Source organism: Engystomops pustulosus, chromosome 1 (assembly GCF_040894005.1).
Source record: "Engystomops pustulosus chromosome 1, aEngPut4.maternal, whole genome shotgun sequence".
Taxonomy (NCBI): Eukaryota; Metazoa; Chordata; class Amphibia; order Anura; family Leptodactylidae; genus Engystomops; species Engystomops pustulosus.
This window is the reverse complement of record NC_092411.1, coordinates 31,229,000-31,253,736: the sequence shown is the minus strand read 5'-3', so window position 1 is coordinate 31,253,736 and position 24,737 is coordinate 31,229,000. Positions and strand designations below refer to the sequence as shown.

Here is a 24,737-nt window from a genome sequence, read left to right as displayed (position 1 = left end):
AATGTGCCTCAGACACAGCCCCCCAGGAAATAATGTGCCTCAGACACAGCCCCCCAGTAAGTAATGTGCCTCAGACACAGCCCCCCAGGAAATAATGTGCCTCAGACACAGCCCCCCAGGAAATAATGTGCCTCACACAGCTCCCCAGGAAATAATGTGCCTCACACAGCCCCCCCAGGAAATAATGTGCCTCACAATGTTCTCCCCCTTCCCTAGTCCCTGTCATGTTTCTCACCTCACAGATGCAGCTCTCTCTCTCTTTCTGTGCGCTGCTTTCCCCTGCAGGTCATGTGATCATGACATCATCACAGGTCCTTGAGCCTCTGGAACTCCCGGAGGTAAGGTCCTTGCAGGGGAAAGCAGCGCCTGCACTCGTTCTCATCACGATCTGAGGACACAGATCGTGATGAGAACGAGAGGGAAGGAATCTCCCGGGCAGAGGGGCAGATGATCTGCTGACCCGAGGAGATTCGGGGCACTGGCCAAAAGATCCGGGGCACGAGCCCCGGATCTTTTGACCTAGCGACGCCCCTGGTCTCCAGTATTATCTATATGCTCTGGGGGTCTCCAGTATTATCATATTGCATTAGCGTCTCCAGTATTATCTATATGCTCTGAGGGTCTTCAGTATTATCTATATGCTCTGGGGGCCTCCAGTATTATCTATATGCTCTGGGGGTCTCCAGTATTATCTATATGCTCTGGGGGTCTCCAGTATTATCTATATGCTCTGGGGGTCTTCAGTATTATCAGTATTGCCTTGGCATCTCCAGTATTATCGGTATGCTTTGGGGGTCTCCAGTATTATCGGTATTGCCTTGTCGCTTCAGTATTATCGATATGCTCTGGGGTCTCCAGTATTATCAGTATTGCCTTGACGTCTCCACTATTATCGGTATGCTCTGGGGGTCTCCAGTATTATCAGTATTGTCTTGGCATCTCCAGTATTATCGGTATGCTCTGGGGGTCTCCAGCATTATCGGTATGCTCTGGGGGTCTCCAGTATTATCAGTATTGCCTTGGCATCTCCAGTATTATCGGTATGCTTTGGGGGTTTCCAGTATTATCAGTATTGCCTTGTCGCTTCAGTATTATCGATATGCTCTGGGGGTCTCCAGTATTATCAGTATTGCCTTGACGTCTCCACTATTATCGGTATGCTCTGGGGGTCTCCAGTATTCTCGGTATGCTCTGGGGGTCTCCAGTATTATCGGTATGCTCTGGGGGTCTCCAGTATTATCAGTATGCTCAGGGGGCCTCCCTGACCCCTCTCCTACCTCCATAGAGAATAGCGGCGCACGGCCGCACACACGCCGAAAGATAGAGCATGCTCTATCTTTTTGCGGTGTGCGGCCCGGATCGGTGCCACACATGTGTGGCACCGTATCTGCGCTGCGCCGTTATTGCCGTCTATGGGGACGTACATGCGGCCGCAAATTTGTGGCCGCATGTACGTCCCCGCAGACGGCCATGTGAATGAGCCCTAATGGAGTAGATGACCGCACATGACTGTTCTGCTCCATTAATCTTTATGGAGCTGACAGAGATCAGTGAGCGCGGCATTGGCAATTTCCGTAAGCTCCACATGGATTAATGAAGCAGAACGGTCATGCGCGGCCGTCTGCACATTAGTCTGAGGAGCGACAAGGGGTCCAAAGGACCTGTCTCAGCACTGGGACCCCCAGCAAGTTGGGTCGTATCCTGTGGATAGGGCCTAACTTTAGTCTTCCCTTTAATGTACATACATTGCACTATTGATATATGCAACATCAGGTATGTGTAAAAAGGGTTTGTGTAAAAAATGTCTGATGAGTGAGAAGTTGATTTCCCTGAGAATAAGAATATTCCTCTCTGCCACCACTGTAGCTGAGCGTACAGAGGTCGTAAAATAGGGTCTTTTTCCAGTGTTTCTCTATACGACAAGTGGAAAGACTATACAAAGCAAGCATTTCCAAGCACTTCCTGTGTGACAGGAAGTAACGTCCACCGTGGGCCTAGTGGTGTCGGAATGAAAGCTGTGGGTTACTAGAGAGAGGTAACTCCTAGAGCTGTCTGTTATATAAACTACTGAAATCATTCAGAATGATGAGAAAGGCATTTTTAAATTCAGCATAGTCTAGGCTATTGGAACCTGTCAGCAGCTAAAAAATAACATTCTGGGTGACAGGTCAGCTTTCATGGACAGCATGCCTTCATGCAGCTGGGGTTAAGGTTGCTTTCCCAAGTGGCAATAACAGTGAATTGAAGTTTTTCCTGACTCCCTGAACATCATGCATAAGGAGGCAGAAGGTAAGTACATCTTGCAGCCCCGGACATACTTTGACAGATATGCTTAGCTTGGCTTTATCATGCACCATCTTTACCACCTGAAATCTTGGCAACATACCCACTGACACAGGTAAGGTAAAAAGACTTGAGACCCCAAACCCCAGATATAATAAGGTATGATGATGTTTTAAGGGTCCCAAACTTATGTATGGGTCTCCTCTAGTGCCCTTTAAAAGGGATTTTCCCTTTAAAAAGTTTTCCCTGTAGATTTCAGCACATAGGCTGAACCCACAGCGGTTTAAAGATTGCAAAGCTCTAACAAGACCTAAAACACAGCAGGGAACATTGCTGATGAGACGATGTAATTCATCTTCAGTGATTACAACCATTCATCTAAGTAAATAATTGAACTTGAAATAAGATTTTCCTAAAGGAAAACTCCAAATATGTTAGGAGAACCAAATCTTCTAGACACCATCTAGTAAGTGTAATGTTTTTCCTCCCAAGACAGTAAACGGCTCAGGTAAAATATATGTACTAGGTCTAGGATAATATATTTCTGAAGACGTGAAGACATACTGTGGAAGAAAAGATCTTGACACATTTTATCAAAAACAGCTACGAGAAGAAGTTATTTCAATATATTATAAGATTACCTCCACACAAACATAGGAAACATCTGACGAGAAAAACTAATGATATCCTATGCGCTGAAGTCTGGCATCCATCTTTCATGGATCCTCATAAACTACAGACTAGAGTCTGATCCGTGAAACACGGTTGGGACTAGGATATGCTCTACATTATTTTTTCAGCTCTTTGGGGGAGATTTATGTTAGTTTGGATGCCGTTTTTTTTTGCTTTATTATTCCAATTTGCGACTTATGTGTCTTTGTAATAATAATAATAATTCCTTTATTTATATAACACACACAGATTACGCAGCGCTGCACAGAGTTTGCCAAATCAGTCCCTATTCCCAATCTACGTTTTTTAGTGTTGGAGGAAACAGGAGGACCCGGAGGAAACCCACGCAAACACGAAGAGAACATGTAAATTTTGCAGATGTTGACCTGGATGGGACTTGAACCCAGGACCCCAGCACTGCAAGGCTGTAATGCCTGCGCCACCGTGCTGCCCATATGTTTCCCCTGCTTCCAGATCTTGGTGCATAATTTACAATTGGAGCGAGCCAACAAAGTTACCAATAACTGCACATAAAAAAAATCCTAGTCCCTACCAGGTGTAGAAAAGAGATTAGAACTGGTTTTGCAAAAATTTGCAACTTTTTAAAGATTATCACCTAAAAATTCACAAAATTACTTCAGCCATCAACACCTCATAAACCAGTTTAATCACGCAGTCTAAGCCACTAGGATACATCTGTCGGGCAGCAGAACTGCATAGGCAGTCTTAAAATTGCTACAAGAACGAGTCTAATGACAAATACCCCTTTAATTATTTTTTTTTTTTAGACTTACAACGAAAAAAGGAAAACTAAACCAAAAGTCCTTGGTATGAACCCTGCCCCTACTGCCGTTACAGATTTATTTAGAGGCCATGACCTCTTAATATATCCGGTGGCCGAGCAATTCCAGCCTGGCGTAGGATTGCTGTATCACCTGCCCCAGTTCCTGGTGTAGGCTATAGCTAATGCACTGGTATGGAGTGAGAACGCTGCAAGTCACAGCACAACACCCTTCACACCTGGTTGGTGTGGAGCAAAAAGAGGAATGGTACGACATTTTGTAAACAGGATTCAGGTGCTTCCTTAAACCGGACTTGACTCCTCAGTCTGAGATATAATAAAGCCAAGAAAAATCCACAAAGGTAGCACTCCAGTTGCAAATTGTGGTTTTATTCACTGAACATCCAGTGTACAAATACAACGTTTCAGCTCCTCATTGGAGCCATTTTCAGGTTGTCCCTGATTCACGTGGTGGTGGAATAAGTGGGAAAATAGCCATGATTCCTGCCTATGCACCATGAGGGACTCAGGGCTCCATGGGTGTTAATGGAGCCGTGAGCCCCCCTCATTTACATAATCTTAAAAGCCGTTTTTTCTTAAAAACAAAGGCATAAGAAGCTAAGAGAAGAGCAGAAACTGTCAGAGAGGGCCACACACCTGTATGTCAGTGTGCCAGGTTTACAATCCTGGTTGTTAGATGTCTTTTAAACGTACTCAACGCATTGGATTTGGAGCTGCGACCATTACAAAGATATATTTAGAAATCACTAGGCACAGAATTACCATAGGAACCTTTGTGTATATATTAATGACGTTCAGGGATCGGCTCACATTAAGTCAAGTGCTCCAGTGACTACTGATACTCAACATCCATGTAGAAAACAACTTCCTTTATTACCTTCGGGGATAATCATTGTATAACAGAATGCTCCAATATGTGCAGAATTTCTGGTCAGATAGAACTTTTCTCCTACAGGGACTAATAGAAGTCACTTGTCCCTTGCAAGTTTAATGCCTCTTGTATGCTACTTCAATACAAACTCAAGAAACAATCCACAGGAAAGGGTTAAAAGGTAGAGAAAATTACAGTAGCAAAAAAATACATATATATATATATATATATCATACATTGTACTAAGCACAAGTGTACAACACGGCGGCTTCGATCGCATAGACTCAGCACTGCCCACATGGCAGTAGGCAGGCCCCAGAGAAATCCCCGTAAACAATTTATCACACTCTGAAAGCAATTAACTGTCGGGCAGGAAACATGATAGTGAAAATGTATGAACTCATTTCTCTGGAGAGCGGAGTCTGTAACTTGGAAATCCAATACGCCTCTCTCGGCAGTGTGGAGCCGACGCGTGTGCAGTGATCATACCTTGTAACCAGGTGGCGAGGCGGTGATTAATGAATTCGAGACTCGGTGAACCGAGATTACGTCCGCTCATCTCAGTGAGGACCTCTGCCCCTATACACATGGAAAAACTTCTATATGTAGTATGGGCACAGATGAGTTTTGTAATATCGTATTATTTATGGTACGGGACAGTGGCTGCAGCTCAAATAAGAGAATAGATAACGTACATGTTATATCTTAAAGAAAGAAATTTTTGGGGGTGAAAAAAAAAGAAAGATAATTTTTAAATATTAAACTTTGTTAGCAATAAGGTTTATATTTGAAAAAAACAACAAAAAGGGGTACAAAAAAAAATTTATAAAAGTCAAAATGGTCCTCTTTAAAAAATGATATTATACAGCAGTACAACTATCCCTTTATTGTTTGTCTCCATGCATGAAACGCTCTACAATCCGTTTTTAAAGATGACTCACTATCTATGAAAATCCCCCCATGTGACTCCGACCCTTGTCCTTGCCCTAAGCGGAGTCCAGCATATCCATGTCTTTCCTGCTCAGCCCTATCTCCAGCTCATTCCCCCGTCTCTCAGAGAGAGACACTGGATGAGTGACTCGCTTAAGAGAATTCCCGAGGTAGAGAGAATGAGGGGGTTGTGAGAGACCTGGCTGTGTGTGACTTGCTGAAGATAAACGGCTCCCTCATCACCCCTTCCTTGGTATTTCTCTTTAGCAAGTCGCACACAGCCAAGGTCTTTCTCATTCTTGTTTATTTAGTTAGACTGACAGGGTCCCTTTAAAGTGTAACTAAACATTTTTTTCAGAAGTAAATAATGCAGATGATCACAAAAGATTTCACTATATTTTACTAAAAATAAAGTCGTTTTTGATGCTTTCTTCTCCTGCAGTGAGCAGAATTTCTAAAATTCTTATTACATCTGTACACAGCAGATAGATAAGGAGGCTAATATTTAAGTCACTTTCAGACGGAGGCCCAGCTGGTTGTGGACTCATGTTCAATCAAACCCTAAAAACGCAGCATACTGACATCTTTTAGACACCACTTCCCTAATATAGAAATATTTTCTTGTATTTTCCTTTCATTCATATGTCTTGATATGACAAAAGAACTTATTACTAAAGAATACAGATTTTTGCTGTCCTTTCTTACCGAAGCCCTCAGGATCCTCTTCCCACATCCCCCGTTCTTCTTCGCTGAGAAGAAAGTAATGTGTAACAAGCCTACGACATATCTCCATCAGGGTTGGATAAGTGAAGAAGGACATTTTTATTTGGTGGGCATTGATGGTTTCTGGTTTACTATCTGAAAAGCACAAGAAGAAATGCAGGGGTAAAACTGAATGCATTTTTTTTTCAGTTAAAGACTTTCACAGCACATACTCTGCAGGTTTAGCGAAACTAGCGAGGAACTATGATTTTAATCTTGGTTAAATAAAACGGATGATACTCTTAAACCATCTACCGTATTTTTCGGACTATAAGACGCACCATCAATAAATGCCTGCTAAAATGCCTAGTTTCATATATAAGGCGCACCGGATTATAAGGCGCACCTGATTATAAGGATGAATGACCAGCAGGTGGCAGACCTGTGCACAGTTCAAGGCAGCTGTTGTCTGTAAGTACAGTTCATATATAAGGCGCACTGGACTATAAGGCGCACCTTTGATTTCTGAGAAAATCAAAGGATTTTTTGTGCGCCTTATAGTCCGAAAAATACAGTACTTTGTATTACTGTACCAGTGTACCATCTAATGTACAACGTTACTTAAAACTCTTCAACCAACTTATGCCTACAGGTCCTATGTAAACCATATGTGTTATCCTGTCTAAACCTCTATCTCCATGGTTACATGTGTGTAGTCAGACTATAGAGTCAAGTTTATTCTAATACCTCTCCTTTCACCATGTATGTGTTTTTTGCAAGGGGGCATAAAAAAAATTATACTTACCTCTTTCGGAGCCTGAAAATTGAGGCAAGTAAAGCTGGCGTACTACATACGGCTTCCATGAAGCCACGAGAGAGGAGAAGCATCATTGGACTCACATCCAGGTGAGTATAAATATTTTTTTTTTCACATTGCACCACTAGATAGCTGTTAGGTCTTATTTACATGGCCAGGTGCTTGCCGGACTGGATCTTGGGCGAGCACAGGGCCAGGTGGAGAAGGGAGGGGGAGTAAGTGCTCCTTACCCTTCCCTCTCCATTGAAAAGAAAACACCCGACTGACGAGACATTGGGGGTCATTTACTAAGGGCCCGATTCGCGTTTTCAAGACGTGTTACCCAAATATTTCCGATTTGCGCCGATTTTCCCTGAATCGCCCCGGGATTTTGGCACACGCGATCGGATTGTGGTGCATCGGCGGTGGCATGCACGCGCCGGAAATTGGGGGGCGTGGCCAAGCAAAAACCCGACGGATTCAGAAAAACCGCCGCATTTAATTAAAAAAAATTAGGTCGCACGCGCCATACTTACATGCACTAGGAAGAAGAGATCAGTGAACTCCGACGCAACTTGGCGGACCTCGGCGCAGCAGCGACCCCTGGTGGACATCGGGTGCAGGACCTTCATGAATCGCTGGAAGACCCGAACGCTCGTCGGAGAAGCCGCCGCTGGAACGCGAATGGACCAGGTAAGTAAATGTGCCCCTTGTGTGTTCACAGCAACCCGATTGGTTCCATAGACCTCACTGGCGGCCATCAACTGGCCACAAATTGTGTCTCCAGATCAAGGCCCCCATTACGGTTGTGTGAATGAGGCCCTACAATGATTTGGTACCCTAAACCACAGGTCCATAATATGGAACTGTAGTTGGTTTAGGGTCCCAAATCAGCCTGACAGGTCCTCCTCAAGAACTGTAGACAAGAAAATAGCTGTATATGTTAAATTCAAGACCATTCACTTGAAGTTTGGTGTAATAATAAAGTTTCTGCAGTGTAAATAACCTTCATGAAACAAATTAGTTATCCAGAAGTAATGTATGAGATAGCAAAAGACACAACATGAATTATAGGGAATACAAAAAGACACAAAACACCAGCGACTTTGTTTTTGAAGTGAATCATAGTAAACGTCTACCTTCAAAGTTTTTGGATGGCCTGAAGGAATCGTTCTTTATTATCATCTTGATGAGACTCATGCACTGAACTATGAAACGTTCAAACACAAGTCCATCCCCGGCCTCTGTAAAGACGTAGCCGACTGCAAACTCCAGCGCTCTCTGGATGATGGGAATGAATGCAAACGGATGCTGGTCCAGAAAATCTAAAAGCTTGGGGGGGAAAAAAAAAAACATAATAAATCTATCTCTCTCTCTCTCTGTATATATATATATATATATATATATATATATATATACGTGCATATAGGGGGAGATTTATCATCAAGTTTCTGAGGTTAAACTGTTCTAGTTGCCGAAGGGAAACCAATCAGAGCTCAGCTTTAATTTTATAAACAGCTGTGGGAAAATGAAAGCTGAGCTCTGATTGGTTGCTGCCTGCTCAATTAATAAGCACCACACCTCAAAACTCATATAAACGAGAAAAGAGCAAAAAAACAGAAGAGGATAGTAAAACAGTCAAGGGTGGAGACTCTAAGTGACAAGAGAGATGTAACAGTGGAATGTATTCACCATATAATACATAAGAGGCCCCTCGATTCTCCTCCGCTAGATGGGCCCCAATATTAAAAGGGTAAAATGTGGGGGGATACATTTAAAGGAAATATACCATCAAAATCCATCATGATAAACCAGGGACACTTACTCATAATCTTCTTATATTTTGAATCCATCTGTCTAAAAATCTACTTTTAAAATTATACTAAAGAGCCTTAAAAGCTATGGACGTGTTACCAGAGCCCCTCCATGCTGCAGATTTACAGGCTGTTACATTCTGCTGCTGAGATTACAGGAAGTGCAGCAGTGGGGAGGGTGAGACAGACATGCTACTGCACAGTGTAACAGCTTGTGAAGACAGAGCACAATGGGATTTTATAACATGCCCATCAAACTCATTTGCATAATTGTAAAAGTTGATTTCAGAAGGACGGAGGCCATGGATAACAAATATAAGAAGATTCCCACAGTCCCGGTGCCTGTATCTATGAGCAAGTGCCCCTGGTTTATCATGATGGATTCTGATGGTAGATTTCCTTTAATGGGGCTACACCAAATTAGTAAGTTATCCCCTACCCACAGGGTAGGGTGTACAAAGCTGATTGGTGAGGGATGTACTGCTAAATCTGATGGGACCCCAATGGTTACAAGAACACATTCCCCGGCAATCTGGAGAACAGGAGGCCCATTCTTACTAATGGGGGGAGCAACAGGACAAGTATACATCTGACTGCTTTATTCAATAGAATAGTAGTCTAAGAAATTGTAGAGTACAGCGCACTGGTATCTACAACATTCACTGAGATAGTGAATGGGAGATACCTCAGCGCTTTACTCGACAATGTCAAAAACTTCCATAGTATTGAATGGTACAGAAGGACACGCATGCTCGTTCTGCTGCGCCACCAATTATTAAGAACAGAACCTCCATTCTCCAGATTGTGGGAGTCACAGAAGTTGGACCCTCGGGGATTAGTTACTTATCCTCTACCCTGTGGATAGAATGGCCGGGATGGGAAAAATGGTACAACCCCTTTAAATTAAGAGCTCCCTAATTTTACCATAGCACCTGGGAGAAGGGTTCTTGTCAATGGGATGTGACCCACATCATTGATAAGGATTTGTTAACGCACAGCTCTCAATTTTGTCATAAAAATTCAAGAATTAGCACTATAAAAAAAAATGTTTTGTGAGGATGTTTCTTTTAGGCTAATACCCCATTTATCTGAAGGTATGGACAATATTACTGAATTGTAAAGGTTATAATACAGCTCTGTAAGGATATAAAACTCGCCAGTGACTGTAAGGATTTAAGCCACTTGATACTTTATCAGCTTCTCCTTATCTATCATCAATGAGTGCTGGAGGGAAAGCTGATTTACACACAATGTTAAAAGCAGAAGTAAAGGGTGAAAAAAAGGACAAAGAAACATTTCATTTAATAAAAGTTAATCACAAACTTTTCTATCATCACCTACACTATTCATTTATGCAATTTGGCTGAAAAGTTTAGTGACGTTTTCAAGCTGGAATAGAAACTGTAGAAGGAAAAAAATGCCAAATTATCACACACGCTCCCGCAAGCATAAGCCATTTGCTTGGTCCTTGTAAATGTTCCTCATTATGCTGGCAGACAATTTCGACTGAAATAATAATGACAATTCCTTAAGTCTGTATTGCTTGTGCCATCTTTAGCAGTTCAGATCTGCGGGAGATTAATGGTTGTTTTGCGATAAGCTTCTCTAATTAAGGCTGATGTCACACAGGGCAACAAAGCTGGAATCTCCGAAGATCTCTTCCCATATATTCTGGGAAGACACAGTCATTTGGATGGGAAGAGGGTATTTACAGGGGTTCTCCCCACTGTGTCGGAAACAGAGTAATATGTGTCTTCCACAGACGCTGCATTACATAACACCAGTATGCTAAACCCAGGGACCCCTGCAGATGTTATAATGTTTTATTGCAGCATTTACCTTACTTTTTTCCTATTTCTGGAATTCTCAATATAACATGCTGCTAAATGCCTATACATAAAGTTTTACAAACCATAAAGACAGTCTACAGGGATTGCATTGCAGAGACTCAGCCCAGTCCTGGTTGGAGCTATTTGAGAAGAGTCACTTTTACTGAACAGTAAAACCTGGAATTACAGGTAGTTTGGAATGTGACATACAAATACAGAACCGATTCCTGATTTTGCCTTTATCTGCCTGCATCTCTGGTTTTGAACAACACAGAACTATAATCATGATGCACTTTGTAAAGATGAAATTCTCATCTTTACAATTACACCAGGTTCTTGCTTTTATAGAAGCCACGATAGAGTCATCTGAAGTCACACTGCTCCTCTAGCATCTAAAAAAACACTAATTTCTGGTAAAGAGTTGGTCTTTTCAGCTCATTTGCTTATGGATGTGGAGGTAAATTATTTTTGTAAATATTATTGTAAATTATTTTTTAAATAGGTAAATGGGAGAGTTATTAACAGATTGAATCCAAAAAATAATATTTTAAACCCTACCTGAAGGGACTGGTAGTTTGTAGCGGTAAAAATAATAAGTATCTTTATTTATGTGGCACCATCATGTTCCGTAAAACTTTACAAATCACGTAAAAATAATAGGTTACAGTCTATGAGGATGAGGGGGTGACACAAGAGGTATAAGAGCGTATATAATGGTCCAGCCCTTCTTTATAAAAGAATAGAAAAAAAAATTATGCTGCTTGAACCAGTCATCAGCTACCATCTTATATACAAAGTCCAAGGACAATGGGACTGCAGACAAGCCTGGAGCTTGTCCGTGTTCACAGGATAACAGAATGGATAAGTAAAGAGAGAGTTGGCATTTCATGCAGTCAATGATAGATCTGCCTAAAGAGATGGGTTTTAAGAGCATGTTGGGTATCAGTCGGATAGTCTGGGGTAGGGCACTCAAAATAATTGATGCAGCTCAGGAGAAGTCTTGGAGAGATAAGTGTGAGGTCAGAATTGGGGAACAGGAATAATCCAAGATCATTGACAGATCAAAGAGCATGGGTTGGACTGGTGATCGTGCCCCCAGCTGATCAACTGCTAATGATCTATCCTAGGGATCTGTTATTAGTAGTTTATATACCTGGAAAAAACCTTTAAATATAGCACTTATCAATTCTAATAGGATTAATATCCCTCAACTAGATATTTCCAGCCTACCACACAGCAAAGGTCCAAGTTAAAGAAACCCCCAGCGGCAACAAAACTTCCATGCACTTGCCCTCCCTCCCATCGCTATGATGTATATAATAATAATAATAATAATAATTCTTTATTTATATAGCGCCCACAGATTACGCAGCGCTGCACAAGCATATCACATTCTGCCCTGGTACCCCCATGCCGTTTATGAAATACAGAATATACAGAATCCTGAAATAGACGACTCATAGGCTGAAGTTTGGCAAACCTAATCCAATGCAAACCTTCAGCAAAAACTTAAGCAAAAAACATGATATAGACCCAACGTAATAAATTCTTAGGGTATATTACACACTGTTACTACTTTCACAGACAAGTTATGTATTCAGAGTAAAAGTCAAACCTTGAATTAAATAGAAATTGACGCGACAACTATATAGTTAAAGGGGTATTCCAGGAATCAGCATAATTCATATACAAATGGGCACTTAAAATTTAAGCTTATATGTAATTAGTTGTTATTGAAAATTTTGCTCCCCTTAGCAGAAAATGCTGCTGACATAGACTGTAATGGAGAATTAAAATGCTACTGGCCCTTTAATCAGTCCATTAATTTCCTCCGCGCGGTCCGTTGCAGGACAGAAGATGGCCGCTGGTCACATGTCCACATCACATGTCCTACACCTGCCTGGGCAGGTCATGTGATCACCACTAAGTTTGGCTGTTGTTGGTTGGTTGCAGTGCAATCAGTATGGTCAGTGTTGTGGTTATGGCAGTTACACATCATTACTATGGTAACAGAGCAAGAAAGTCTGTTATATCATCAGAGCATAAGTGGTAGGAGGAGTTACTGAGAACTAAAGGCTCATGGAACTTGTAGTTTCCAGTGGCGGCCATCTTAGTGATAACTCCACCTACTTTAGAGAGGCCATAAACTTTGTAAATCATAAAATCAAATTATTTAAGCTCCGTTTTGTGACTAATGACATTGAGTATTGTTGTATTCATTTAGTTATATCATCATGGGTTTTTGTGTCAGACGTTCATATTCCCGGAATACCCCTTTAACTGTGTATTTGTGCAAAGGCTAGAAAACTACGGCAAATCCGAGAACGGGAAGCTTCACACGAGGAGCGAGGCCGGGGAGAGAGAACTGAAGTATGAATTATGTGACAACGGAAAAAAAGGGAATAGCGAGCGGTAATTGTAGCTCTCCCACTCCATATCGCTGCCTATTATATGTGCAATGTAATTGAGATGAAGCGGAGACCATGAACAAGGCAACATCAAAGAGAAAGGTATTTCTTGCGGTGTGCGCACCTCCCCCCCAACCTCTTCAAGCCTCGGCCCATTTTATTACAAATTGTGATGTTAAAAATATATTTCTAAAGGCAAGCGCAGGTGCCGGCTGTATGGGCTTTACTCCGCACTTCAGCTAAAGTGGACTGAGTGACGACGGGGGAATAGGGCATTAACGTAGAGATAAGACACACCGCAGAATAAACAGATTCAGATCAATCATGACTTGGATCCAGATCAAGCAGAAGTTCTTCGAGAAGTTTCCCTGACGTCTTACCACTTTAGTGAATAATATGATAACCTTCTCCAGCCTCTCCCTGCAGGGATGGTCCAATCTGACACCTCGGCCTACAAAAGAAATTGAGGGAGAACAGAAAGAGTAATATTAGGTACAGATCAGGATGCACGGCAAACATGCATGGTGATGATAGCAAACTTTGTAACATGCTCGGTTAGATGAAGGCGCTTTCTTGTGCCCTTTTTCTGCTCCTTCTTTCTCCTGTAGTGAGCAGAATAACTGAAAGGTCTCAGAGGTCTGTCTACTTCAGACAGATAAGGAGACTAACAATTAACTCTTTCCAAACCTAAATATTTTTCTCATTGATTCATCTCTCTGAGATTAGGCTCTCTGTGAAGAGTCAAAGGTGTTGACCACTTAATAAATCTCTTCCATTAGACATGATTATGTACTTGTGCCTTTGCCGCCTACAATAGCTTCAGCCTTCCCCTCTTTTCACCATGCTGCCCTCTATATATATATACACAATTATCTGACTCTCACGGCTCCAGCCTGTCCTCATGGTGTCTCCCACTGTGTCTTTCTTTTCTCTGACTGACACAAGAAGAGGGGAGGGAGCAGGATGAGTCATAATTTTCTGCTGCAGCTCCTCTGCAGACAGCACAAATGTAAGTATCAGGAATGGCGAATTGCTTGATGAATATTCAGAATATTCAGAAGAGCAGGGGGAAAAGAAGGACACAGGAACAGATTTCTATAATAGTATATTACATAGTTTACTTTTATCATCTGCACTAATGATTTATCACATTTTGTTAACATTTTAGTTACGTCATCACTTTAGTTGATCATCACTTCCCTAGATACTTACTGCATTCTAGAAACTGTCTACTGCGGTCAAACACTGCATGTAGAAATCCCTGGAAATAAAAAAAATACTATTATAGCAGGCAACAAGAATCATGGTGTTCAGGCTTTAATCTGTGACTTCCTAAATTTATCATATTTCATTAAAGTTCTGACCCCAGAATATCCGTGAACCTTGTATTTTAGAGTCAGTGGTTGTTTGGCTGATGACATCTGTTACAGGTCTAATGAAGAACTCATTTCATAGTCTGTTTTAGATATTTTGTGTGGATAAATATAAGATAACACAGTAATACAAACACCAATTCTTATAAAAAGCAAAACAGTAGGAACTAGACATTTTTATATTTTGAACAAAATCTATAATTACTCATTAAGAGAAAGATCTTGAATCAATCAAACTTACTGTAACAATAAGGCTCTGTTCAGCACATTCTCTATGGTGCCTAGCTCTGTATTGTACCTTTCTTTTGACGGTGCCAGGGACCACAATGGAATGGCCCTGACATCTCCACACACACCCAGGACTTCAACTCTATCTGTGTCCAGTTTGCAGATAGAGTTGAATAAAATCATGATGGAGACAACGGTCAGCTCTCCCAAATCATCACTATGGCTTTGCTGCTGCTGTGTGCTGCAGATCAGACAGGCGCAATGTGACTATGTCATGAATCCTGCCGGGGTCAAAGTGCACATATTTGGAACAGAAGAGAGGAAATGGGAAGAGGAGAGTACATGGTGTTTATTATTTTAATTACACAGCAATAATGAAAGGATAGGGGACACAATATGAGGGGGAGTTGAGGGGGGGTTCGGGGGCCACAATGTTAGGGCTCATTCACACAGCCGTCTTGGGGAACGTACATGCGGACGGCGGCGGTACAATGATAGAGCATGCTCTATCTCTTTGCGAGTGAGCGGCCATGCGCCGCAGTTTTTTCTATGGAGGGAGGAGGGGTCACCTCCTCCTCCTCTCCAGCACACGGTGGGCATACCGCGTGTGAATGTGAATGTTATGGGGCAGATGAGAGGGGGCACAATGTGAGAGGGGTATATTAGGGTGGGGGCTAAGGAGAGGGAAGGTGAGGGAACCTCACAATGCGAGGGGGAGACAGGAGGGAGCCACAATAAGTGAGGAGAAATAATAGGGGATTACAATGTTGGGGGATATATTAAAAGGTGATGCAGGGGACCATAATCTGAAGGGGAGGTGACAGGGGGCACAAAGTGACTGGGATATGAGGAGGGGCCCACAAATGGGGCGGGAATAAGAGTAACCACAATTAGAGGGTGAGGTAAAAGTGAACACAATAAGAAAGGAAGATAAGAGGGGCCGCAATCTAAGAAGGAAATGAGGGAGAGGGCAAAATATGAGTGGGAGATAAGAAGGGCTCACAAGATGAGGGTGAGAAGAGAGGGGGTTACAATGAGAGTGGAGAGATGAGGAGGGTCCACAATGAGAGAGGAGAGATGAGGAGGGTCCACAATGTGAGTGGGAAACAGTATGAGGGAGAGGTGATGGAGGCACAGAGGCTCTGGCTAATACTCAATACTAATACTCTATTTACTAGGAGATGATGAAAAGTGGACCCCCTTAATAAATTTGGGCCAAAGGAGTCTCACACTGAATTTGTTTACGTACAGTGCCATCCTAAATTATATACTGCAACCCCTAATACATACTTATTTATTTATACACACTACTGTTAAAAAATGACTGTATATGTTAATTACTTAATATGTATATACCCAAAGCCCCCATTAATATACTTATATATAACAACAGCAGCCTCCTCATGTATTTATACATTACACCAGCATTCTCCATTGGAATGGAATGAAGGGGTTAAACCTCAGTGTTATTCTGTTATGGCAACAGTAACCAATCAGGTAGCAGGAGGTAATCAGCTATTGGTTGCCTTGAATATGAAATCTGTCATGTGACTGGTCAGTTACTTGCGGGCGGCAGTTTGTCATTGCGGATCAGCTCTTCTTAGAGGCGACATAGTCACTGATCCGCTGCTCCTAGAGGGTAACGTATCACCATCATTGTGCTTTCCATCACTATAACATGTATACTTGTATGTTATACAGCGCCACCTGCACACTAAAATGTGTAATATTCACAGTGTGGAGGCTGCTATAACCCGGGGACATCATTAGCTGCCTGCGGTTATTATCTGCTATATGTTACATTATATTACAGGTTACAATATTATATAAAAGTGTCTGATTAAGAAAAGTTTGTGACTCCCCCCAACGTATTAAAGTCTTAAAGAGCTAAATTGGAGAAATCCAGGGAGAAGAGAACCAATAGTGAGCCTCAGGGCGCGTTCACACGTTCCGCTATTGTCGCGTTCATAACGCGACGCTAGCGCACAGTGGGCGGGGCTCGGGCCGATCGCATATGCGTTTCCCGGGAAACGCATGTGATTAATAACCCGATCGCATGCGTTTCTCTGGAAACGCATACGCGATCGCCCCAAACTCCGCCCCCTGTGCGCTAGCGTCGCGTTATGAACGCGGCGCTAGCGGAACGTGTGAACGCACCCTAAGGCAAACATGTATTTTAATGTAATTACCCAAAAGTGTCAATTTGCGTAATTCATTGTATCCAGAGATGTGTCAGATTTTTTCTGTGTTTCATTTGCCCAAATAATGAGCGAGTTCTCTGGATTTCATATTACACTCCATTCATTCACATTGGTAGGTGGCACAGGGAAAAATTTAGGGGGTAACTTGAGGGGGGGCAGACGGTTTGATCCAGGGATCTTCGGGTCCTATAAAGGGCAGGTGACATTTGCCATTATCTGGCAGTTATTTGGTTGCACTGTTGGGGTCATTACTGGGCTCTGACCTTTGGGTTACAAGCAGTTTGGGCACATGGGAAATGCAGAGGTGTAAGCTGGGCGGGTTTCACCAGGGCCAAGGAGTCTTATGGGGATACACAGGGTAAGATATCTTTTACAGCTTAGACTGGAAATACAGGACATATACTGTGCACCGCTGTATGATGAAGGTCCCGCCCCTATGGCACCGCCAGCGGCGTGGAGGTGGCATAAAGCGAGTAGTAATCACAATGATTGGTGATTCACATGGGAGATTATTTCAGGGCATGGACAACGGTTTTCTAATAACATATTTTTTGGAGGGTGCGGTCACACGTTGCAGTTAAAACTGCATCACAATCAGTTTTGAGGTGGTTTTAGGTGAAATTTGGTATTTTAACAAGTGAATGACATTAAACAGGTGAATGATGTTTGTTGTACAGGTCTCCCCTAAGGCTGGTGGCACACGTGACGTTTTGTCTGCGTTTGCAAACACAAACAAAGCCGCACCCACCAGGGCGGGCCGCGGCCCGATCGCATCGGCGTTTCTATGGAAACGTCTGCGATCTGGAACGAGCCGCCGCTGTTTTGCGTTAATTTAACGCAAAACACCGGCGGCTTGTTCCTGATTGCAGGCGTTTCCATAGAAACGCCGATGCCCCGGTGGGTGCGGCCTTGTTTGCGTTTGCAAACGCAGACAAAACAGCACGTGTGCCACCAGTCTAGGGGTGATGCCACACATGGCGTTTTGAACCCTTTTTGGTCCGTTTTTTAAGCAGTCCATTAAAAAACGCATCCGTTTTTGACAGGTTTTACCAATTATCTTAATTAAAAATGGTCAAAAACGAATGTGTTTTCAAAAAACGGATGCGGTTTTTAACAAATGTGTTTTTTAATGGACTGCTTAAAAACGCACCAAAAACAGGTTCAAAACGCCATAAGTGGCATCACCCTCAGGGCGTTTTTGGCCCGTTTCTTCTTAGCATGTTTTCAGATTGTAAAAAACGCTTTTGAAAATGCATGCGTTTTTGTCCGGTTTTCTGAATTTGCGCAATTGAAAACGGCCCAAAATCGGCCTAAAAACGCCATGTGTGTCACCACCCTCAGGGTGATGCCACAGTGGCGTTTTTAGTCCATTTTTAAGCATGCGTTTTCAGTCCGTTAAAAAGCGCATCCGTTTTTGACCGTTTTTATGTGTTTTTCCCATTATTCTTAATACATAATCAGGTTGTAACTTAGGGTGATGGCACACGTTCAGTTTTTCAGATGCCGTTTTTGGAGCCAAAAGCAGGAGTGGATGATAATGGGTGGAGACAAATAATTGAACGGTGCTGCTCCTCCTCCTACCTTTACTCCATTCCTGGTTTGGGCACCAAAAACTGCATCTGAAAAACGCATGTGTTTTTGACAGGTTTGACCAATTATCTTAATTCAAACTGGTCAAAAATGCATGTGTTTTAAAAAAAACATGTGGTTTTTAACGCATGCGTTTTTTTCCGATCTGTAAACGCACAACTAAAAAGGGCCCAAAAGCGGCCTAAAAGGTCACATGTGTCACCACCCTAAGGGTGAAGACACACATGGCGTTTTTGGGCCGTTTTTACTAAGTGCGTTTTCAGATCGTTAAAAACGCATGCGTTAAAAAACGCATGCCTTTTTTTAAAAACGGATGCGTTTTTTAACGCATGCGTTTTTAACGATCTGAAAACGCACTTAGTAAAAACGGCCCAAAAACGGCCCATAAACGCCATGTGTGTCTTCACCCTAAGTCTGCACCTTGTCCAGTACCTAAGGGTGATGCCACACATGGCGTTTTGAACCCATTTTTGTTCCTTTTTTAAGCAGTCCGTCCAAAAACGCATAAAAAACATCCGTTTTTGACCAGTTTTAATTAAGATAATTGGTAATACCTGTCAAAAACGGGTGCGTTTTCAAAAAAATCACCATTATGTATCTTTAGTTTCCAGATGTTCTGTGCGACTTTTTCCTTATGCATCACTTTTTTTTGCAACTTTTTAAGCGCAAATCTGTACCTGGTCCAGGGCAGTTGCAAAGGAAAGTATTTTTTTTTTATGGACCCTGTTTTAACATGTAAATTGTAATAATTTCAGATGCTTTAAATGTGTAAAATTTTGCACATTAACCTGCTGGGCATTGAAAGTTTGGGTTGTTTTTCTTAAATTCATAAATTTTTTTAATATTTACTGGTTATTTCTAAGGAAGATGCCACATGTGGCATTTTTGGTCCATTTTTAAGCATGCGTTTTCAGTCCGTTATAAAGCGCATCCGTTTTTTACCATTTTTCATGTGTTTGGCTGCTTTTAACTTGTTTATCATAATAGATTTTAATCGATAAATAGGTTCAGAGCAGCCAAACGCATGAAAAACAGTAAAAAACTGATGCGTTTTTCAACGGACAGAAAATGCATGTATAAAAACGGACCAAAAACACCACGTGTGTCATCACCCTAAGGTTGATGTCACACGTTGCGTTAACACATAAGTTTTGTAACGCATAAAAACAATTGAGAAGAGCAGATTTGCCCAATTACCTTGACGTTAACTACATCACATCAAGGGGGGGGGGGTTGATGAGATGTCCTGTAACATCTTGTGCTTTGTTTTTTATTACATGAAAAAATAGAAAATTCTTAATAAAAACGTTCTGATTAAGTAAGAATAACATTTTCTTTGCTTATGTAGGGAAACGACGTTATTTACAGACCACAGACCAGTCATGGCACAATCAAAATATGTGATGCAGCGATCTAACAGATCCCAAGACCAACCACAGATGGATGGAGAAGACTGCAACAGTCTCCCTATATACACACGGATACAGCGTGGCATCTACACCTGGCACTCTAGTGGTAACCAGGCAAGCAGCAGCTTCTCGTCTACTCAGGCGAAGACCCCTGCTGTGATTTCTGAAACCAGCGGAAGACAATGGATTGACAGCTCTATGAAGAATGTGGACTACAACAGTCTTCCCATCTATACACGCATCCAGCATGGTGTCTACACATGGTCTTCAGGTGGACAGCAGGTTAAGAAGACCACCAAAGCCCTTCCAGCCCAAGAACCAGCTTGCTCTTATGTGAGGAACAGGTCAACCCAGGCGACTACTGATGGTAGAGGACTCAGAGCCACCCAGAACAGCGTCCCAAAGAACGCCATAGACTACAACAGTCTACCTCTGTATGAAAGGATTCAGCATGGCGTGTATACCTGGCGTTCCAGTGGACAACAGACAAGTAACATCCCTGAGACCCCTGAAGGGAAGAAACAGACCTGCTCCAACGATAGAAGCCATGGAAAGATCTACCACCAGGAGGCCACCAAGTCACTGCTGACTGCAGGAGGCAAAGCCAAGGGAAGACCCAGAGAGTCCTTCAAAGAGAAAGACCCCAACATCAAAGACTACAACAGTCTCCCGATCCGTGAGCGCATCCAGTATGGCATCTTCACATGGCGGTCAGGTGGGCATTAGGCCAGGGACACAGACATGTCTGTTTTTGACGGGTGCATGGTGTGCTGCTAGAATCACAGTACTACAGACATGTTGTTATATAGACCTGTGATTCTAGCTGCACACCAAACACCCATGAAACACAGACATAATTTTTTTATACAATATTATTTCCAGATTTTTATAGAGGCAGGTAAAATCCAAAGGTACATGGCATCCAGGTAGGATTATCTGTAGACTTGATCCAGGGTTTCCCAACCGATCGCCTTTTATCGGGGTCAAGAAGGATTTTTTTTCCCTGCAACATAAATTGTCTGGTGTGCAGGTTTTTTGCCTTCTTCTGGGTCAATGGCTTTAGCTGTAGGCACTCTACACTATCACCCATGGTCCATTACCTGGGTACATAGTCCATCAGATCACCATGACCATACAGAGCACACTAGTATACATTGGACACATACATACTGTCCTCCCATGACATGCACTGCCTATAGTTGTAGTGGCCTTGATACAGGGTTCTCTAACCGATCGCCTTTTCCCGGGGTCGAGAAGGAATTTTCCCCTGCAACACAAGTTGGTTTAAGGTGTTCAGGGTTTTCGCCTTCTCTTGGATCAATGGCCTCCCTACTTCTATCGTATAGTCATCTGCAGTGCCAACACCACCTCCATCATGGGGACCTACTACCAGGACATCTGAGCTCCTACATCAGATCCATGTATACTCACATGTACTACATCTACATTTCCATCTACTGTACTGTGTGATATCATAAAGTCTCTGAGAATTATAATGTATAATTGCCTCTCCCCATAAATTATATGTAATTGGAAAATCCTCCCAGTATTGATCCAGGGTTTTACAACCGATCGCCTTTTCCCGGGGTCAAGAAGGAATTTTTCCCTGTGACACAAATTGGCCAAACGTGTCCAGGTTTTTGCCTTCTTCTGGATCAGCGTTTTCATCTACTGGGATTAAATTTTAATAAACTATATTAATTATTGATATATTTAAATTTATAATCGTCTCTTGTCTTTATTTCGATACACAACATGGTGTCCGGTATAATTTATCTTTTCAATTAGGATCTTGTACATTGGTGCAAAAAAAACTTATATTGACCAATGGATGGGGAAGTGCATTTAGGTTTCACTGCACCAGCACCTGAATGCTGAAGCTGGGGTATACTACTAAGACCCCGTGCTTCATGTATACTAAGACCAGTGCTTCACCAGGCCATAACCTGGGAGAAGATGGGAGGAGTGAGCAATCCTCACCCATGTTACCTTCCTAGAGAGCCAGGAGGCTGCACGGCTCAGTCAAGGTGTGGTGAGACACTGTCACTGCACCATGACCAGGTGTAATAGACCTCTATGGGGCAATTATCTGGCCAAAATTTGTGCAGCTAGATCACGGTCATATGCATGAGGCCTAACTAAGGCTTTACTGAACAACCACACAGGAGCCAGGAGTAGCGGACATTGCTAGGGATATTTCTGGTAATATAATATCACAGGGAAACACCTGGGAGAAGATTAGTCATCCGCCTCTTACATGACCCAGAGGTCGGTTAAGGGAGGACCATCAACAAGGCTACTATGAGGCCCCAAACAGGCAAATTTGGTGCCCCCCCCCTTTCCCATGTGCAAATAAGAGTTTCCTATGCTACATCATATCACATTAATATTTATTGGGCCAAATGGTTTTGGCAGATCCCATAAACTATAATGTGCATATTTGGTTTGAAATATGTCACCGAATCCAACAATAACATATCCTAAGGTCAGGATCACACTTGTCTAAATGACAGCAGGTTAGCCTCTCCTTAATCACAAGCGGAGTAGTGTAACGGTGTATGTTGTGCGTTGCAACCATCTCCCCAAGGTCATTCATTCTGTGTCTGAATATCCCACCACGGCACCAGGAGATCCTCCAGTGGGCCCAGGATGTAACCTACTACTAGACCCCATATACACAGCAGGGGATAACCTCATTTGGAGGGATGCTTGGTTCTTTTCCTAGGAGATGATGAACAGTGGGCCCAGAGAATTATATTATATGGTGGGCCCAAGACTGGGTCCAGTCGGACATTGTAGACATAGATTGTCCCTGATGGAGAATCTACTTGACATGAGCCTAGTTACTTGGTGCAATAAACGCACCCACCAGAATAGATCAATACGTCACTGTCCTGAAAAACAGAAAATTCTCAGCAAAATCTTTCATTATAAAGATAAATCTGGTCAGGATCAAGGATTGTCAACCAAGAGCACTTATATACGGGTGTGCTCCCCTTCTGTGCCCCCTCTGTTTAAAAAAAAAAACAGGATTTAAAAATTATGCAAATAAACCTGGGAGGTTCCAGGCTACATAGGTTTTAATAGTGACTAATTTGCATAATATTTAAAGGCTTTTATTCATAAAAACAAAGGATCCAGCCAAAGGGGGGACACACCTGCATGTAAGTGTGCTTGGTTTACAATCCTTGGTCCTGGGGGGGCACCTGTCACCAAGTTTTACCCCACTAAACTATCAGTGACCCTAAGGTAGGTTTTTAAATGTCCTCTTTTAAGTGAATTCTCACTTCTTTACTTATAAAAAAAAAATCTACCCAAAGTCAGACAAATGTGACTCTTCGGGCCTCATTTTCAAATGAGATAAGTCAAGTTTAGTGGTTGGAGGTGTCCTTACGTTTGGTTTTATAGCACCTACAAACATTCTGCTTGCGTCAAATTAAAGATCTCATCTTTCAGATTACATCTAAAGACTAAAGATACATAATAATAGTATTTATCTTTAGTCTTTAGATGTAATCTGAAAGATGAGATCCTTATATTTAATATAGTACCTTCTTTCTAGCTGCTATAGAAGATAGTGGCTTCTGAAGTGCCACTACCCCTGCCACCACTAAACTTGACTCATCTCATGTGAAAATGGGATGAGAAGAGTCATATTAAGCATGATTTGCGTGAGGGGGATTTTTTTTTTGTAGGGCAACACATAAGACTTCACATAAAAAATGAAAATCAGAAAGGGCATTTTATACCCTACCTGAGGGGGCTTATAGTTTAGTGGGATAAACCTGGTGTCAGGTTGACTTTTAAAGGCAGATGAACACGACAGTAAAAATCAGTCGTGTGCTGTTCCTATTTTGAGCAAACGCTACCCGGCTGCCATAACAGCAATAGTTTTTAATGGATCAATGCCAATTTTAACGGAGCGTGCAACCGATCTGTTATGTTGGGCGGCACGGTGGCTTAGTGTTAGCACTACAGCCTGGCAGCGCTGGGGTCCTGGGTTCATGTCCCAGGGTCAACATCTGCAAAGAGGTTGTCAATTCTCTTGTGGGTTTCCTCCAGGTCCTCTGGTTTCCTCCCACACTCCAAAACATACTGGTAGGTTGATTAGATTGTGAGCCACATGGGGACAGAGACTGATTTGGCAAACTCTGTGCACCGCTGCGTAATCTGTGTGCACTGTATAAATAAAGAATTATTATTAAAAAGTAGATCATGTCCAAAACATCCAACCAACTTCAAGTCAGAACTATGTTCCCCGGATCACTCACAGACCATAGTTTATGAGAATCTGTGAAAAAACGGATGCCAGATCGATGCACATCAGTCATTACAAATAGACATACTTGCCCGTTTTTCACTGCTAATTTTGGCCACATAAAAATGACTCTTCTCTTAGGAACCTGCAGAATATTATGAATTGAGTGGTGCCAGGTGCAGGTGTCTCCGGGTATTCAGCCCTTCATAGAGGTTGTATTGTTTTCTGTCGCTATTAGGAGACTGTCGATGATACTTCCAGCTCGCTATCAGAGATTTTGTATGCAGCGAGCGATGTGTGTTAACAGAACCTAATTATCTATAATAACATTTTGATCATGTAGGTATAGCTCTAATAGTCAATTAGCGCGCTGTCACTCAGCTGTAAATTGATTGACAAAAATAATCACATTCCATCTTCTAGCGAAGGCGCGATTCATAAGGAGACGGATCGCTGAGGAGACCGTGGATGAAATGTAAGAGGGACAAGTAATGATAGGAATTGTACTGGTGAATAGTTGCTGGGGGAGACCGCATTTACAGCTTTAGATAGTCAAACCCTGGCATCTGCT

General features: G+C 42.4%; 2 protein-coding genes across 3 annotated transcripts in view; one reads left to right on the top strand and one right to left on the bottom strand.

Moving 5' to 3' along the window:
- IPO11 (importin 11) overlaps positions 1-24,737 on the bottom strand; it is a 315,892-nt gene that overhangs the window by 237,413 nt on the left and 53,742 nt on the right. For both annotated transcript variants that reach the window (XM_072136983.1, XM_072136974.1), the window contains exons 8-11: positions 14,320-14,368; positions 13,488-13,558; positions 8,196-8,388; positions 6,264-6,416 (exon numbers count right to left, since the gene is read on the bottom strand). In XM_072136983.1, the coding sequence (XP_071993084.1) occupies positions 6,264-6,416; positions 8,196-8,388; positions 13,488-13,558; positions 14,320-14,368 (466 nt within the window). The remainder of the gene's footprint in view (positions 1-6,263; positions 6,417-8,195; positions 8,389-13,487; positions 13,559-14,319; positions 14,369-24,737) is intronic.
- Positions 16,244-21,067, top strand: LOC140069313 (uncharacterized). The gene is made up of 2 exons (XM_072114897.1): positions 16,244-16,347; positions 19,848-21,067. The coding sequence occupies exon 2, from the start codon at positions 19,882-19,884 to the stop codon at positions 20,632-20,634; it is 753 nt and encodes a 250-aa protein (XP_071970998.1). The 5' UTR covers positions 16,244-16,347; positions 19,848-19,881; the 3' UTR covers positions 20,635-21,067.

Coding starts and splice junctions, on each gene's coding strand:
- LOC140069313 (XM_072114897.1), top strand. CDS start 19,882: ATGGCACAATCAAAATATGTGATGCAGCGATCTAACAGATCCCAAGAC.